Source organism: Lachnellula hyalina (genome assembly GCF_007821495.1).
Source record: "Lachnellula hyalina strain CBS 185.66 chromosome Unknown contig00065, whole genome shotgun sequence".
Taxonomy (NCBI): domain Eukaryota; kingdom Fungi; phylum Ascomycota; class Leotiomycetes; order Helotiales; family Lachnaceae; genus Lachnellula; species Lachnellula hyalina.
The window spans coordinates 147,437-165,759 of record NW_022157179.1 but is presented as its reverse complement, the minus strand read 5'-3'; the positions used below and the strand labels follow the sequence as shown (position 1 = coordinate 165,759).

Sequence of the window (18,323 nt, the reverse complement as noted above, 5' to 3'; positions counted from 1 at the left end):
GGGAAGGGGAAACAGAGGAGCGGTGCCCTTGAGCACGCTACTAACTGCCAGAGGACTTGATGCTAATGTTTCTGTTTCTATCTTCAGAGTGCGGGAATCATGACGGTATAGGACACGGGAGAGGGGGGGAGAGAGGAGGGGACGGAGGCTGGATCGAAGATGGCGATGGCAATAGCGATGGCAATGTCAATGGCAATGGCAAGAAGCGCAGAAGCCTGGCTTCTTCCGCAGTTTGTCGCTTTCCACGCGCTTAGAGAGGCAGCACAACCAACATGCGACATAAAACTTGACTTCGACCAGGCCAGGCAGCATAATAATGGACTATACTGTATCGTAAGTAGCTAAATGCAGATTGGTTTTACCGATGCGGCCAATAGCACCTGCCTCCCAGCGAGCTATTTACCTGAGGGGGTAAGGTCGATGTACAGTATTTGAGGCACAGCCCGCCCTATGCGTCGTGCGGTGACCATATTGCGGTAGTATGATTCTTCCCCGGGTTGGAATAAGGTTATACACTCACAGGTATTTATTCGCGATAAGGAAAAGAAACGCCCGCCGCCCGCACGCACTTATCTTTTCGTCCCATTCCATTCCATTCCATTTCACCCTCCCCACCCTCCCCACCCCTCCACTCTTCACGCCGCGCCGCGTGCGTGCGTTAAGCGTCGCATTTAGACGCGTTAAATAGGGCCGGAATTCCGGCGGCGAGGTAGAAGGCGTGTTGGTTCAATGTCACTCACTCGCACACACTTCTTTCTCACCCACTGCTCAACCGGCAAGGCTGCAATGATGGTACTGCTACTGTACCTCCTCTCAATGTGGCGTACTGCCGGTACCTTGCTCCTTCTTCAGCGTCATTCGATATTGAAGGAAGCAATCCAAAGAACGTCACACCGGTACCCAGGCCCACTTGGTTAACATGATATTCAACAATCCGTCTCAAGAGAGTAGTCTTTTGCTATACCCACGTGGCCCACTAGCACAGTAAAACCCACTTGAAACCTATACCTTGCTTCTCGGTTTTCGATCACCTTGACTGAATGTCACTCTAGTCCTCTAGACCTCCAATTCTATTCTTAACTTAATGTTTAACTATTTATCCCTGTGCCTTTCCTTTTCCCGCCTTCCTCATTCGTGCTTTCTATGGGCCTGTCAAATGTCGCAATGCAGCCCAGGTCTAAGTAGCTTGCCAAATTCTGAGTGTGGAGATAAACACAAATAGGGAGCTGTGATGCGACAAGGGCTACTTTTCAACCTGGTAACCAGGTTCTGCAAACATAAACCTCATGGCAACTCATTTCAATCCTTGAACGCACGTTTGTTCCCGTGGAAGCAACCCCGCACACAGCGATAACATGATCAAGAGAACCAATCTGGTGTGATAAGAGGCACATACATATACATGCAGTATCAGACGTGCTTCCCCCTCGAAACATTCCCGTGCCGTCCGTCACTTTCTTCTATATCGAGTATCTTTCACCCCACATCCCTCTCGGCCCGTGCCGAGAAGGCCGGAGTGTGTGTCTCTTCCAAGCTCACTCCGTACCCTTTGAGAAGCTTCGACCATTCACAGTGGTGATATGATTCCTTGAGGTCCTGCACACCCCTCTATCAGTCGAGGTCCCTGAACAACATCGATCGGATGCTTTTGCGCCGAAGTCCAGAAGCTCTCTTGTTCAAGTAACAAAGTCAGGGTTCCTTTCTGTGCCATCTGAAATGCGAGATGCATCAAGGACAAAACGGACTTGGGAATTGTCATCCGTAGTTCAGTAATCATGTCAACATTATCCATTGGACAGAGCACGCAAGGGTAGTGCGATGTGCAGTTTTAACACTTGCTATCCTTTGCTCTCCCGTCTTCATATGCTTCCAATTTCTAAAACACCTCCCTGTCTACTTGCCATGAGTCTCGATCGACATTCATGGAACATTAAGATCAACAGAGAGACGGGCAGCTATAATAAGAATTGTCTATCATTGCTACCCGTTCCCTTCCCTGCCTTATCCCTCGCCAAACGGGAATGGGATCCTTCGAGGTTTTGTATTCTGAATCTCGCGAACCTTTCGCGAAGTCTGTCTTTCGATGACGAAAACGTGGCCGAGTGGCCGAAACACACTTGTACTGAACCGACTTTTCCCAAGCTCCGTTTCTTGCGAAAACCACATGGCGAATCTTAGACTCATACATGGGTTCGTAGATCATCTGCCTCATCTTATTGATCCTCCCATTCTTTTCTAAGAGACGGAGAAGACGGAGTGTGTAAACGCAAACGCGTATACAAGGGGCGGAACCAGCGGTTCTCGTGGCAATAGCAACAGACTTGCAAATTCTAGGCTCTCGCTTGAAGTCCCAGTATTTACCCCATCCTCTGCAGTACAGTACTGTACTGTCATGAACATGGAATTGAATCCTTCAGAAGCCCCTCCGTAGATCACCTTGTGAATGAATGCAGGTTTCCCCACATAAAAGGTAATTTGCGGTAGTGGGTTGCAACGGTAGGAGAAGTCAGAATTCATGCTTAAAAATGACACCTCCGAACATCCGTTCGAACTACAAATCCTTCGAGGGAACTCTAAACGTCAAGTGGGAAACCGAACTTCATAAAGCTCTAGTAGGAAAGGTGCTATACGAACTTTGGAACATAGGAAAACAGTGGGCGGCAGTCGATCGTGAAATTGGGCGAGCTGGATACCTATCTGCTCTAGAGTCCTGTTATTATTTACCCCACGAAATTAAAACCCCAGTAACACCTAAGCACAGAAACGTACCACCATCCCACCATCCCACCGTAACATACTCCGGACCTGCCAGACCTAACCCCTTACCTTCCTCATTTGCCTTTCCTTTCTTTTTTTTCTACGCCTTGGCAAGCACCTTGGCAAGCACCTTGCATTGCTCTTCAGTCACGGAAGTGCCGATTCTGATAGCGCATATCTTTTATCTCTTCACCATCAAGTGGACCGTGCGCCTCTTCAGCGCCATACTGGTTGTGATATCCAATATCTTGCTCTTGCCATATCGTAGTTGAACCCGTGCTTTTATTAGCATCTTGTTCTCTCGGTGCTTCATACCCTGCATCTCTCACGCGCGGGTTCTTCAGATCATTCATTTTCTGTGCATCCTTATCGTCTTCAGGCATAACATATGCCCCACGTCTCGTTGACTTCTTCCAGGTCTGGAGGTCTAGAGCGAGTGCAAGCAGGGTAGAGACCCTATGACATGGTTGACGTCAATAAATGATGATTTCGATTAAAGATCACTGTGCGTAGAAAGCAGCCAGGGTGAACGGATTGAGGGGTTATAGAGATAAGCACTTTACTTACGTGCCGACTAAAGTCATGGACCACAGAGTTTTGTAGTCCCTGCATATACCTGCCTCTGCCTCCCCACCCCAGACCGAGCCTGTACAGGCTTTATTCAGAACGTGGGAGCTGCTCACGGACCAGGAGAGCATCCCCAGGCCCATGGCCCAGAAAAATGATATGCCTCCGTTCAAACCCAGGTTGAAGCGCGGGGAAAGGAAGGTAAAGTTATATAGGATGATTGTAATGAGGAGGGACGCGATCGTCGCGAGTGATATTGAAAACAACTGCACATTCCACAGTCAGTTAAGCGCCCAAGTTCGGACGAGAAAAGGGGAAACGCACCACGATGAACGTCCAAGGAATAGGGAAACTTTCTTTCTCTAGAAAGAGAAAAACGCGTTAGTCGTCGTCTCAGCAGCACAAAGTCTACGAGGGAGCACTCACTCAGGTAATATATAAAGTACGCCATGATACCACTGACGGTCATCGACGAAAGTAGTTGCGCGCATCGCAGTCCATGGAATGGCCATCGCGGATAATCCGAGGGTTTCCCTCCGCGAACATTGCGCTTCAACATCGTGTTTGTCTGCCTGCTTCCCTTCCTGCTGTTCGTTACTTGCTCCCTCTGGCCTCTGGTGATGGTGGAGGCGATGAAGGAGGCTGCTCAGCTCGAGTAAGATTCGTTTCCAACAGGAGGTTCAACTTCAGCTGGCGCACTTTCAGGGGCTACCCGCCGGCGGATTGGGGGCCAGGCACAAACCCACTCAGGCTCTTCTCTTCATGTTTGAGAGTTCCAGTACTGAAAAGTTCTGACGCCGCGGGTAGATTTCAGAATGGATATATCTAATCTTCACCCACCAGCCCAGCCCAGCCCAGCCCAGGCCACAGCGGTTATCTTTAGAAGCTTTCACGAATCCTTCCAGATAAGGCAGATTAAAGTGTCAGTGTCCAGCACCAAGGTAGCGGAAAAGGTGCGTGTCTCGCGCACTACTGTACTCAAACGATGATCTTAGAAAAGTACACCAGTGATAACTCGTCTTGTCTATGCCTACTCGGTAACTTTGGTGCGTAATGAGGAAAGGTTTATACAAGTACAGGTACAGTAGGACGGCCAATGCTGCAATCTGATCTGTTGATCACTTACTCACGGTCCGCGCAAACATGTGGGGAACCTACAAGTACAAAGTACCGGTCACTAGTAGATCACCCTTACGGTACAAGTATTGGCGTGCTTTAGTAGTAATTTACAGACAGAGGCTTGCCAAGGTATTTTTAGATGTGGCGATTTCACTATTCTGCATTTGGCTATTTCTTCTTTCTTATTCTAGCAATCATTTGTTCAAATTCTTCCTATCTATTTATTTTCTTGACCGACTTTTCCCAAAGCTAGTAAAGACATATATAGAATCGCTATCAAGAGTGCGGCAGGCGCGTCAAAGGCAGTATCGCAGTCCTATTTATGTTGAGGAGAAACCAAGATTTACCTTCGGACTCTCGATTGTTGACGTCTTATTGACATGAGTGTCAGCTTATTATTCCCGGCAGTGTGCCGTGTGTATAAGACGATCTTCCTTATTAAGTGCCACGTGCTTGCCATACATACTCCTGTTCCTACGCGTACTCCGTACGACTCTGACCTGCATGGTTTCGTATTTGATGGTGTGGTGTGCATGTTAAGAGTGTAAGAGAGGGTTTCAGGCAGCGGGGTTAACTCGATAATTCGTATAACCTTACGGAGGTACAATATCCAAGTTCGAATTGCATCTCCAAGTCCCCATTTAACTGGAGAACGTGAACGTGCTAATTAAACTGATTGGTCTAGAACACCATGGTATTACGTCCGTACTCCGTACTAGATGATTGGCGGGAAACTCTAGAACATTAACAGAACTTCGTAGATCTTATTCCCATTCGTTTCCTGGCAGGCTGGCTCTCATGTCAAGTTACGGCGCGGCTGAGGCGATAACCCGCCGAGATCGAAATAATTGCTTGTTCCCGATTTGTATGTACCGTATTATGTGCATTTGATCTGATCTTTGTGAGGCGTGTATACCGGCATTCATGGAGTGTCCGAATCGTCTCACTCGAGCTCTGGGACCCTTCCCACTACGGAGGTACCGTGCCGTCTTCTTCATTGACAGTCCCAGCCTCGTGTCTTGTGTACCGCCCGTCATCAGTGGCGTAACCCCCACCTTCTTCATTCTATCAATATTTCGTACAGATACAGTCATCCAAATTGTTAAACATCCCAGAGTTGCGGGGGGGTAATGGAATTGTCCCAAACGTACAAAACCTGTTTGTTGTCGAATTTTAAGTGTATGCGCCGCTTGGATCTCCTGACTTTTAAGCTCAATTAGCATGCGCCGTCGAATGTTACTTTTTCTCGCATCTGTCAAAACCTTCACGAACTCTGATCGATGTCTTGAGTTTCAGTTACTGTTAAAAGGAGCTAAGGTTGAAATGGTTCTAAGAGTCATGAGATTGTTTTTCCTGATGCAGCCATCATGAAGCCGTTTATGCCGGGATACTTCACGCATGCCAATGACTTGAGTCGTTTGGTAGCGTTGAGTAAGTTTGCCTGCCAAGCTGGTCGATATGGGGCAAGTGTGAGTTAGAGATGGTCAATGCATATTTCATGCTTCCCACGAAAGGACGGAGTAGCCGATAGGGAGATCAAGTGAAAACACGTACGGAGTATGGCTTGCCTGAGTGATATTCAATATGTCTGGTTGTTCGAGATTTCCCCTGCCGACGAACAATACCTTACCAGACTCATACAGGCATACTTTGCAGCCCAATTTGCCTCTACTAAGGATCTTGTGGAATGTTTTGCTTGTTCTTGAATCTAGCGGTCGTGCCTTCTTTGCCCTTCCCTCATTTCCCCCCTCCTTGGGTTCATTTATAATATCATCCCACGTTTCGCAACCTTCAGATGCTGCTGGAATTAGTATTTACTCATATTTGGAAAGTACTATCTTCTATTTTCCTATAACTCGCCGAGATTCTTACTATACCGTGTGGCGGTGTTCAGAAGTCCTGGATCAATACCAGAGCCCCAGTCACTCCAAGTTTCATCTGCAGTAAGGACATCGCAGACCGACCCCGAGTAGCAATCTTCGGCTTGCAGTATATGATGCACCTTAGAACTTTAGTTGGAAGATACAGCTTGACATGAGTCTTCGAGAAGTTACATCCTCTACTCCGTAGAGTTTTTGCAGATGTAGAGAGAGACTTGAGGCACCCCGTGTTTCACTTTCGGGGCACTTTGATTTAGACTTGATATTGGGGTGTTGACCGGAATTTATAATAGGGGCACATTTGTAGGTATCAGATATGGAATAAGGAGGTGCTGGCTGAATGCCGTCTGTCCCACCATTCAAGCCAGCGAGTCTGGCAGGGACTGATATAAAGCAAGCGCCCTGAAAGATCCATGCCATGAGTACATATGATTGCATTTAGGAAGCTAGAATCTGGGCCTCTTGTCGGCGCTCTATAGAACCTCCATCTTGAGAAAGTATAGTTCCCCCAATAAGGTTATCTAGGAAATGCATGTGAGTACAGTAACCACAAAAGCTTCCTTACGTGGCGACCGCGGTGATGGTCCTTTTGCTAAATAGCCATGCAATCACAGTCCTTTTTCCCCGCTCCTCTAAATAAGAACCGGTCCGTCCCTCGGTACTTCTAGCTTTAAGGGGGTGTGAGCGAATTTTGACATAACACATGAGATGAATTGCCCGCTGGAAGATTCTGGCTATCGGATTAAGCAAGGCTTGCTCGATACGCTGATCCTAAAGTTTCGATTCCCGTTCAAACAATCAGTATCAAGGATATAAATTTCTAGGTCTCATCACCGAGCCAACTTCAAGTGAGGCCAATGTAGAGATGCACTCCCAGTGTGAGAATAGGGGGCAAGTGCTTCCTAGCTATCAATAACTTGAGGAATGTATGCTCGAGTACATTCTTTCAGATTCTAGGCTAAATCTTGGAACCATATATGTCTGCCCACATTTCACCATTCATCTTATATTCTAAGGAGGAGGTATCTCGAAAAAGCTAGGAGATACGAGGACTCGAAGCTTTAAAGCTTGGTGTCTCAAAAGACAAAGATAGCTCTCATCAAGATCATAGTAGAGAATAAGTGGTCCTCAGTATCTCACTACTATAATGCACTACCTATGCTGCTTTCCCTTTGCATTTCTTTATTGTTATACGAGATACTAATTGCTGGCGTCGAATAGGAGAAATCGCTTCTGGAATTTATATGCAACCTAGGTACTTCTCTAATACTGCATCCTCAACATACTCTACCAAATATCCACGTGCGTAAAGAACTTTTCACCACAGCCATCTCAAAGAAATAACGAAGTCATCATTGAGTACCTAATACGAACACCCCCATATACAATATTGCAAGAATAGAGACTCCATCGCTTGCTCGCAAAAGTGGAATGCTCCACCCCCCTCCACCAACTAAGCCCGACTTTTTAGTCAGGTGAGTGTTGAAACCCCACACCTTGTTTCGTTTCTACAGCTTCCAAAACATACGTACGGGTGGTGCGGTGCATATTACAGCATCTAGTAGAGCGAGCGAACAGGGAAACGCATTTGTAGTGTGTGTGTATTTCTTACTTGCTTGTCTAAGGCTACAATAGTATACGCTGCACCTTTGATGCAACAAGACCTCTAAATTATACATACAAATATATCCATGAGGAAGTAACTTACTATGCAGAACGCGCAGAACGCAAGTTGCGGTACGGCACGGCCGGGATACGGAATGAAACACCCGGGGACTTCCAGCCAAGCCCAGCTCAGCCCAGAATTTGTTCACAATAGTAGCTCGGGATCGGCATTTTCCGAAACGGCTCAACTGAGTTCCTGGATAAGAAGTACTGTAAGTATCAGACAGGAATAGAACGCTATGTATCAACTCTCAAGAGTTCGAGAAAACCAAGTTCTACTTCCCTGAAAAAAGAAAACCACCAAATTCTATTGGATCGACCGTAAGCCCACTCACATACCCAGATGTCATACATACATATACACTGTATATCGGTAATATAATTAATGCCAGAAAATGCACCACTAGTACGTCACCAGCGGCATATGTACGAGTACTTCCCAAGCAAATCCTATTTGTTTCGTCCACCAGGTCCTAAAAAGGTATACACACACGATGTCCACATGATATCGCCAGTAAGATCATCATTATCAATAAATTAATGAAACCCCTCCCTAATACTCCCTAATACTCCCTAATATATCTACCGTAAGACATGGGAATTCCATGCCCCAATCGCGCATTTCTTTCATCGACATCTTCAGCCATATATCAATCTCATAGGACCGTCCCTACTTACTTGCCTATTTCCGTGCCCAGTCAGCACATACATTGTGTAAGGCTGATGCATATACCCGCTGCATGACTAAACCAATCTTCCAAGCCAAGCCAAGCCAAGCCAAGCCAAGCACTTGATTAATTAATGTAGCTAGGCTGCATGCATGCATCCATTTCGAGACAAATTTGTATGTACCTAGGTATTTATCTGTACTGTATGTACTCGATTGATCGGCCCGGATGGTTAAATACAATACAAACTGCAGTGTTACCCCGCTCCCATTCCACTCCACTCCCCCTTCTACATACAACGGGCATTGAATCCTACCGAGGCTCACTCACTGATCATGCATGACTGGATCTACCTACCTACCTACCTATGAGCAGTTAGTTGTCTTCTAAGCAGGTAGGTAGGCAGGTTTGTGAGCACTGTTTACTGTCTGGAACCAGATACCTGTCAACCTCCCTAGTTGCTTGAGATATATATCATTTGAGACTGATGAAAAGTTTACATCAATCCATCTTCGCCTTACTCACTACCTAAAGAGGTCAGAAAGAAAGAAAGACTTGCACAACGTTAAAGCATTAATTCGCTATGCTACGCTACCCGACCATACCAGTGGCAGGACTATGGATGTGTTACCAACAAAACCATCATCACACCTTTTTCTCTCTTTCACTCCCATTTCAACAAATGAAAACACATCCAACCCGAGCACTTCAATGTCGAATCTTCTATGCAAAGTCTCCTATCACCTCACCTCAAACCCCCGCCCGTAACATCGCATGTGAGTAAAGAGGAAAGAGTGGCATCTATCCGGCCATGCTAGCAACCGGCGGCACCTTGCCAGTAGTGCCACTCTCACCATCAGTTTGGATCGAACCTTCGATCCTCCGTTTAGCTTCCGCGCGCTCTGAATCGGAGATATCTTCGTCTTTCTTGCGCATGTCGGGCGTATGCTGGCCTTGAGAAGGGTGGTGGCCGATGGACATGCCTACGCGGATCTATATCAATAATCATTAGCAACTATCACACCTCCCAAAAAAGAAAAAAGAGCAAGGGAAAGAACGACTCACCAAGGTTTCCAATGCAGTCGCCGAATTAGCCGCCAAATCATCATCAAACTTCATCGTTCCTTCCTCGAACAAGGTCAGAATCGTACTCCCTCCAAACTTGAAGTATCCTAGTTCCTCAGCACGCTTGACGTTCTCTCCAGCTTTGCGAGTGATGACGGTGCTGCCTACCATCATGGCACCTACGCAGATGACCATAACCCTGCCGTGAGCCACCGAGTCAATCGGCACCACGACTCTGATGTTTTCTCCGTAGACGTCGAGTGCAGATCGAATAGCCATTGGATTCACGGTGTAGTACTCGCCTTCAATAAGCTTAGGTGTACCCATCACGCCGTCAACGGGAATGTGGAAACGATGGTAGTCCTGCGGAGCGAGACGGAAGATGCCAAGAGCACCATTGGTGTACCGCTTCGCGTCCTCAGGGTAGGCATTGCCCAGTAATCTCTCGATGGAGAATTCACGACCCTTGACCCAGATCTTAGTAGCTTCGTCCATCCTGTTGAATACCACTGATCGGCAATCAGCAGGCGAAACGATGATTCTCGGATTATCAGGCGCAGAGCAAGGTCTCGCGCCTGGCTTGAGAGCCCTATAGAAGAACTCGTTGAAATTCTTGAACTGTTCGGTCGATAGAAGCACCTCGCTCATATCCAATTGATGGAAATTGATGAATTTTTCAATTTCCGCCTTCGAAGCAGGATCGTCATATTTGACACCCTGCTTAAAACTCAAGCCACGGAGGAGCTTGCGAACTGGTGTTGTGTTAGCTACTGTTTTGCTAGGCTTTTTGCTAGGTACGTATAAATCAGGCTATACATACTTCTCTTCTTCTCCATATCTCTAGATTTGAGTCCCTTGTATAGTAGCCGAATTCCCAACCTCACGTAGACGCTCATGCGTTCTTCATTTATTTGACCAGTAGTACGGTCTTGTACAAGAATGTTTGCCGAATTTGCACCAAGCTTGTAGCCACCGTAAGATATCTTGGTGATGACTTTAGAATACCATTTTCGCTGTGCTTGGCTTGAAGTAACAAATCCAGCCATCACAATGTTGTTGACCTGCCTCCAATCCTGACTGGCACAAGTGGCAATATGCGTGATGATGTCTGCATCAGAACGCTTATTCAACCGCGGCTGGTGGCAGATCGGGCATTCTCTGATTTCAACAACATGCTCTTCACCCTTGTCGTTGAGATCATCTCGGTCCAAGTAATCCCCCTCTTCACCAGGTGTGGAGAGATCCTCGACGCTTTGTGCCTCGACACCAAGAGACTGATCAGTAGGCCGTAGATTCTCAGTATCCGTTGAGGTTATTTCAGATGAAGATGCTGAAGCTTGGCCTTGTGTGCCTCCTAGTTGTACTGGAATACGGGCTTTTACAGCAGCGCTGTCCGGCATCAAGTTTCTGACCTTATCACCCATAGATTGGGTCTTCGACTTTTCTAAAAGTTGGTCCTCTAGACATATCACAGCTTCGTCAAAGGTCAAGTCGGAATTATTCTCGTCTCCGCTGTTTGTCGCGTGGTGTGGAAAGCGCTTGAAAAACCCATCAATCGTAGATTCCTTCAATGTCGACCCCAGGGTGTCGAGCATAGTTGTGAGCTCGACCTTGCTAATCCTCCCACTCTCATCGGTATCGTATTGCCTGAGCATAGATCTCCAAAATTGTTGGCGAAGAGCGGGGTATGGGACATACTTGGCCTTGATGAACAAAGCTGGACTGTGCTTCTCTTCCCATTTCTCAGAGTTCTTGAGCTTCAATTGCACCGTGAATGGATGCAAGTCAGGGTCTCCGCGCCCATTGAAGCCCTCATCGTCATCAACGGCGTTTGGTGCTGGTACATTATCACCCGGATGGAGGCCCGCTACTGGGTTGGAAGTAGGAGCTAGTCCCTGAGTTGGTGTGGTCGTCCCAGAGGTATTGGTACTCTGCATAATACTAGAACTAGACCTATTGGAAGTCAGAGCTGGCCGAGCAGATAGTTTGTTCAAGCTTTGTGATGAGGAGGACCTGGATAGTGGCAACTTGAAGCGTGACCGATTCTTTTCGACTGGGAACGCGGCGGCATCTGGCGGATCTTTCAAGGCATAAAGGCCAGTTTCCGGATCTGCATCGGGGGCTGTATCTGTAATGTCTTTTAAAGGGAGGACTGTCGAAGCAATGAAATCGTTCCCAGATAGCTTATCTCTATCAATGACCGTAAACGCGAGAGAGTAAGTCTGTTCGTGCTTGAGAACCTGGAACACCATCTTCTCGTTGAATACCGGGTTGAGATTGTGTCTGATAACGCGAGTTCGGTATGTCTTCTTTCCAAGAGATGCAACCACAAACGGATCCATATCAAACGAGGTTCTCGTCATGTTCCGTTCAGGTGGCAGATCCGTAATCTTGCCAATTTCAAGGAATACGATGCCCACAACCTCACTTCCACCACCGAACTCGTATGCACCAGTTTGTTTCTTCTTTCTCAATCCGCGAAGTCTTAACTTCCGTCGTCTCTTTTCGGCAGATTCTGGTTTTGTAGGATCGTCCGTCTCATCGCTAGGCTCTTCGTCTTCATCGAAATATTCGTCTTCATCGTCCCCACCAGCAGTACCCACCAGCCCGGGCGTCGAAGGAGCACTGGTACTAATATCAGATATATCAATCCCAGCGAGTGCGCGGAATTTCTCCAAGACCTGTGCAGACGGCGATGCGACATTGGAAGAGTCGAAGAGGGTAAATTGTAGCTGGACCTCCCCTGAAACATTGCTGCTCTTCTTGCCGCCTGGTCTCTTGCTTTTGAGGGGGTACCATCGTGGTTCTAATTCCGTAGCATCGCCCGAGAATATTTCCTCTACGGCGAGGTCGAATTCGCCTAGATAGTCCTTCCCGAATCTGTCCTTGTCCCAACAAACGAGTTCGAATAGTAGGCAGTTGACACCAGATACTGGGAACTGGACTGTGACGTTCCATTCGGGGTTTAGAGTCTTTGGAACTGCCTGTGTAGCACTCTTCGTATCGCCGACAGTGAGGACGCAATACTGTGGTTCCAAGGTTAATTGTTGCCCAGTCTACTGTAGCTTTTCAGGCTGTGAAAACCCACCGGATCAGAAGTACCGCTCCTGTCCTTCGCAGCAAGATTTCTGGCCTGTAACCATCAGCATTATCCATTGACACACCTCTACTACCCTGCCCAGTTGATAGATAATAAAAACATACCTTTAGCACCACCACTTTTAGCATCAACCCATTGGCCCGTGCCAACTCTGGGTTGGGATCAATACCTGCCGACAGTGTCTTCTTCATGGTGCCTGGATTTGGACTGGTGCTTCGACTGTTGTTGGTGCTGGTGCTGGTGTATGATTTCAGGCGGTTTGGGAGGATGTTGCGGACCATGTTGTCGAAGGTGGGGAGGTATGTATGGATATAATGTGAATGCAGACCGGTGCTACCACGCTGGGCGGCCAAGAGCGAGCGAGCGACGTAGCTGACAGCTCTCAGGATGCTGACGCTGTGGACTGGCGAGACTGGGTAGGAGCTAAAAGAGCAGGATTCTTGGCAGAATAGATGATGTTGGTTGGCTGAAGAAATTCCAAGATACTATACCGTATTGGCAGTGCGGGGTTTTTATACTTCCCGGCTTTGGATTTGATCGTAGGGCTAGTCGGCCGCCTGGGTAAGTCTGCTATTTAAAGATTCATCGAGCCGTGTACTGTATAAGATGATGGAGAATGGAATTTTGGATAGACCTGGTGTCTCGCTGAGGATGAAGGTGAAAATAGAGAAGAATACTTGTTGATCCGAATCGTTTGTTGATGTCCTAGATCAACCCCACATTGATTGTTGCGGCACCTTATGTACCTTGGATATTAAAGAGTGGATGTTTGAATCCGAAAAATCCGGCTGAGTGAGATGTTTTCAAATATGTATCCTTGATTTTGACATCTCATAGTTTAATATGCAAGCCCGCGGCGTTATTTCCTAGAACTTTCGGAAGCTACGTTCGGGGTCAATATAAATTATTATACCTACCTTTCCCCAAATGTCTTAATGAAATTTATCCAAGCAGTATATGAAGGTAAGTTGGTTATTTGTTACTGTTAGCTGTGCTTCGAGTCAACGGTTTGGGCACCGTCCCGAAATGGGCAATGATTCAGTCAGCGCCAGAATTGAATATGATGTCTAAATCATTGATAATATTGCGGTATATTTTCAATTTGATAATCACTTCATGCAAGCCTTTGTACTTTCTTATTATAAAGATGGAGAGTGGAAGTTTCTCCAGCCCCGCTGATCGGATGAACCCTCCATCGAGCCTCATGCATTGAACATATATTACCCACCCCGTGGAAACCAACAACACATCCTCCTTCGAGCCAGCTCATCTTCCAGCACTAAGGTCATATCCCAGATTTTGTCATTCATGCATCTGACCCCGTTTGGAGCAGGTCAAGAATCTCCCAAATGCAGGGCTGGTTTGCCGCAAACGAAGTATCACCAGGGTCCTTGGCTGATGCAACCCCGCGCAAAAGTACAGTACGAATGGTCTATTGTTTCTTCTTTCTCTGTCTAATATGTATATCTAGGTATTATCAAAACGCCCAACAGTATAGATGTTGCTTAGTCCTTCAACGCCTAGCAATGCCGCGAAAACTAGAATAGGAACGAGTGCAACAAGATCAAGTGGCCACGCTCTCTGTGATAGTGCTCGTGCTGCCTGGGTGATAGTCCGAGAATGCTTCTGGCCACAAGAACATCTTCTCCTCTTTGCTAGGAGTAGCAGCAACGAGCCGAGGGACCTATATCAATGTCAGCACACCATTTTTCATCTGTCTTCCTTTCAGTAAACACTTACAGCATTCTGACTGCTAACCCTCCTCCACATATTCGCCCTAGGATTGAACCTAACAGGGACGCCCTTTCCTCCAGTTTTCCTTTCATCCTCCTCCATAATGGCCTTCACCTCCCTCTCCACATCAGCAAAAGTATCAAACGGAATATACTTAATCCCATTCTCGATACAATACTCCTCTAGCCTCAACCCCTTCCTCGCAAACAACACATCCGCCTCCCTCGCGGCCGGCAAATCACTAACCCCATCTCCAATGAACACAATAAGCGGAATCGTGCCATCCTCGCACTGCAGCTCAGCCTCCTTCCTCGCCTCCGTAATACTAAGCGCCTTGTCATGACCCAACTCCGTATCATGCCTCCAAACCGGCTTCCACTTGCTCCCATCCCCGCTAATCTCCGCCTCGTTCGCTACAATCTCAATATGCTTACTTTCCTCCTCGCCCAGAAACGAATCGAGAACCTTCCGCAGTATCGGCTTCAACCCCGCACTGATAACGTTGAACGGAATGTTATTCGCTATGCAGAATTTATGGAATTGCTGGAAATCCGGATCGATCTCGAGCGTCTTCTCCATGGCTTGGAATCCGTCGTCAAAGGGGATATGCAGCGATCCCCACATCTCCTCCGAGACGTCGCGGAATGAGCGCTCGCCCGTCTTGATCTGCTCGTCTAGCATCGTGCGGCGCTCGACGCCACAGCCGTGCGCGTCGAAGAGGACATGGCCGGTGTCTTGCATGAAGATCGTGCCGTCGAAATCTGGGGGGTATTTGTGTTAGGACGGCCATTTCAGTAGGATATTTGATGAAGCTTGAGTAATTAGGGAGTGAAAACGGAGGGCGCCTGCTGCGTCTGCACGGCAACGAGATAAGATACAATCAACGGAAACGGAAATGGATCAGCATGCGTACCTGAAAAACAGATAATCTTCCGCTTCGTTGGCATATCCATGGCGGGCATGCTTGTTCTAAGTACAGAAGAAACGTCTTTGGGCGTGGGCGTTGTTGAAGGAGGAGTGATGGCGATAGGCATCTTGAATATCTTATACAAAGTGGCAAATACGGTGGGGTTCTTTGTCTACCCGTGGAATGTAGGCTTGTAGGATGGTAAATGGTGGGATGGTGGGATTTGAAAACTGGAGAATATGCTTATAGATGGATTCAAAATGTGGGCAACAAGGACCCTCTTATCTTATTCTCGTGAAGCATACCTCGCTATGTACGGAGTACTGAAACAATGACGAACATACTCCGTACAAGAAAGCAACCGCACTCCAGCCAGTCAAAATCCCTGGCTCCGAATCTCACGATGATAACGAAAAGACTTTGACATAGCGTCGGTCAATAACGGGATCTAGGGGGTCTCTCTTCACCGACCCAACTTTCAGGAGAAATTTTCTACGGATTAGGTATTCCGAGCGCTTGCTGAGGAGCACTATGACTACATTGTGCTTTGGGGATGTTGTCTGGATGTCGTCCAAGGGCCAGGGCAAAGCAAAACTCGCTTGAAGTGGGGCAATTTTGGTGTGGAGGGGAGGGGCAGGCTAACTGATAAGGAACGGAGGGGAAAAGGGGAAAAGCATGTGGGATGGCATTTAGGATGGGGTTGGAAATGGGATCCATGAAGACGATCTGTGGTTTTGATTCTTTGATCTGAAGAGTAACACAAATTTCACCTCTGGTCTACTATTACTGACTGAAGAAGGAATCCAAAGGTGACAATAGGAAGTCAAAGTTTGCGATGCCACCCCTTGAAGAATGTTCGAGTCATATGCGTACTTGTCATTTTTGAAGCTCACGATGCACGATGCAAGCGTTGATCCCCTCATAGTACGGCGTATAGATGCAGTTATGAAAGTGCGTCACTCTACAGTCGTGTGGGCGGCTCTCACTTCCGCTGCTTGTACATGGACATTTCGCGGGGGCTTCAGTTCACACTGCATACCAGTGTCGCTACGGAAACTTCATGGTTTTGGGGTACGGGCAAGTCTGGAAGTGCATGCATGCATGCACTCACTCGTACTCCGACAGGTGATGTCAATATGCGTCTGCGGCTGTGGATCTCCGAGAGGCACTCGGCAGGCGTGGACCTAGACCTGTATGGCCGCACAATGTGTGATAAAATAATTGGATATCGTGACAACTGCTTCGTAATTTCCATTTCTGACCTAAACAGCATCATGTGAACCCCTCCCCGCTAACGCCTAATTCGATCTTGGGGTATTCTATGCTTTGACTTTCGCTGAGTATTTTGTAGCAGCCTTGTCGAATACATCACTCTTTTCTTGAAGGTCTTGCAGATAATGGTGCTCTGGCGCAGTCGTAGAAAGGGCACTGTATCGTTGCTCGTTAGGAATCGTGCATTCCAGACATAAAAATACAGAGACGTACCTGATGAGTTCCGTAGCATCCTTGCCTGCAATTATGTTTAGGACAGCACTGTTGGCTATGACTTCCGCGCTCTTGGGGTCCTTTGCGAGAGCTTGTTGGAGTGCAGCTTCAGCCTCCTCTAAACGCCCGAGGTGAATCTCGGCAACAGCTTGTGATACTAGGCTCTGAATCGAGGAGGTTGATGCAGCTTGTGCTAACTCTTCGAAGACATAGAATGCCTGCTGGTATTTTTCTCCGCCCTGTACAATGTCTTAGTTGGAGTGAGGAATTTATAGGATACACTATATAACCTACCACTCTCAGGCCAACCCAGGATTCCGCAAGGTTGACAAGTAAACTATCCTGGGCCCATCTTCTCGCTGCTTGGACTTCTTTGATAGCTAGATTTGTGCGGTTTTGTTGAAGATGGATCTGGACGATGAGAGCAACGGCTTCCACTGTAGCATTGGATTAGCATCTTCCTCCATATGTATTTCAAGGGCGGCATACGATTTCCCTGGTGTTGTGAAAGAAGAGCCAAAGCCTCCTCGCTATTGCCTCCTGCTTGTAGAACTGTGCCAGCAAGCACCTGAACCGTAGAGTTGTCCGCAGATTCCTGCGCCAGCTTCTCCGCAATCTTTAAGGCCTTAGACTCGTTCCCAGCCGCAAGCTCAGCCAGCGCACACACAGCAGCTAGATCAGGCTCTGATTCTCCCTCTACATCTGCAATCACATCTTCTGCTTGTCCAAGGGCAATTTGGGCGCGAAGGGAGAGCACACGAGCTGGAAGGGCGTTCTCGGGGGAAAGGCCGGCCGTATCGAAATCAATGACCTCCTGGTATTGGCCTTGGTGGAAGTAATTGTGCAAGTTGAGCAACTCGCCTTCTGCGGAAAAGGGATCCATGGTGAAGTGGCAGGGCTATTGGATGTGATTGTGGTCGGGATACGTGTTTGAAGATGTCCTGAGGCAGGCGCCCGCAGGTGGGTTTCTAGCTTATATTTGCTGATCTGCAGTACTGTACAAGCAAGACATGGAGAAGGAACACTCCAAAGTCTTCTTTCCTCTTCCTCTTGAATGCTCCGAGTTCCACTACCACTGCCATTTATTTACATATTTCAACGTTCCATCTCTCGTCTCAAATGCTATTCTCTCCTGCCACAACTTGTCTAAATTCCTGTTCCGTTGCATGAAAACATCGAGTCTAAACATAGATTTCCTTCCAGCATCCTCATTCCCATTCCCATCCACACTCAGAAAATCAGGCCATAGGTCGGCTGTCTCTTCCTCGTCGTCTTCCTGTAGTTGAGTTTTTACATTGTCCCAGTATGCTCTATTCTGCCACACCTCTCTTCTCGAGAGAACTACCTCGTCCACGGGGATGTGGACTTCTTCGTAC

At 47.5% G+C, this 18,323-nt stretch overlaps 4 protein-coding genes across 4 annotated transcripts; all 4 read right to left on the bottom strand.

The window, feature by feature from the left end:
* Positions 1–2,900: 2,900 nt before the first annotated feature.
* Positions 2,901–3,883, bottom strand: LHYA1_G004123 (uncharacterized protein; the record flags this gene model as incomplete). The annotated part of the gene is made up of 4 exons (XM_031149086.1): positions 2,901–3,213; positions 3,325–3,590; positions 3,649–3,686; positions 3,751–3,883. 4 exons carry the CDS (start codon positions 3,881–3,883, stop codon positions 2,901–2,903), a joined length of 750 nt encoding a protein of 249 aa, XP_031005430.1.
* Positions 3,884–9,457: 5,574 nt separating this feature from the next.
* psd3 (Phosphatidylserine decarboxylase proenzyme) lies at positions 9,458–13,102 on the bottom strand (the record flags this gene model as incomplete). Its single annotated transcript, XM_031149085.1, has 5 exons — positions 9,458–9,649; positions 9,722–10,473; positions 10,542–12,747; positions 12,810–12,854; positions 12,926–13,102. 5 exons carry the CDS (start codon positions 13,100–13,102, stop codon positions 9,458–9,460), a joined length of 3,372 nt encoding a protein of 1,123 aa, XP_031005431.1.
* A 1,283-nt stretch (positions 13,103–14,385) lies between these two features.
* Positions 14,386–15,589, bottom strand: ptf1_1 (Pdp3-interacting factor; the record flags this gene model as incomplete). The annotated part of the gene is made up of 3 exons (XM_031149084.1): positions 14,386–14,505; positions 14,562–15,316; positions 15,469–15,589. 3 exons carry the CDS (start codon positions 15,587–15,589, stop codon positions 14,386–14,388), a joined length of 996 nt encoding a protein of 331 aa, XP_031005395.1.
* A 1,192-nt stretch (positions 15,590–16,781) lies between these two features.
* Positions 16,782–17,830, bottom strand: LHYA1_G004120 (Coatomer subunit epsilon-2; the record flags this gene model as incomplete). The annotated part of the gene is made up of 4 exons (XM_031149083.1): positions 16,782–16,890; positions 16,948–17,186; positions 17,242–17,384; positions 17,437–17,830. 4 exons carry the CDS (start codon positions 17,828–17,830, stop codon positions 16,782–16,784), a joined length of 885 nt encoding a protein of 294 aa, XP_031005432.1.
* Between the last annotated feature and the right edge of the window lie 493 nt (positions 17,831–18,323).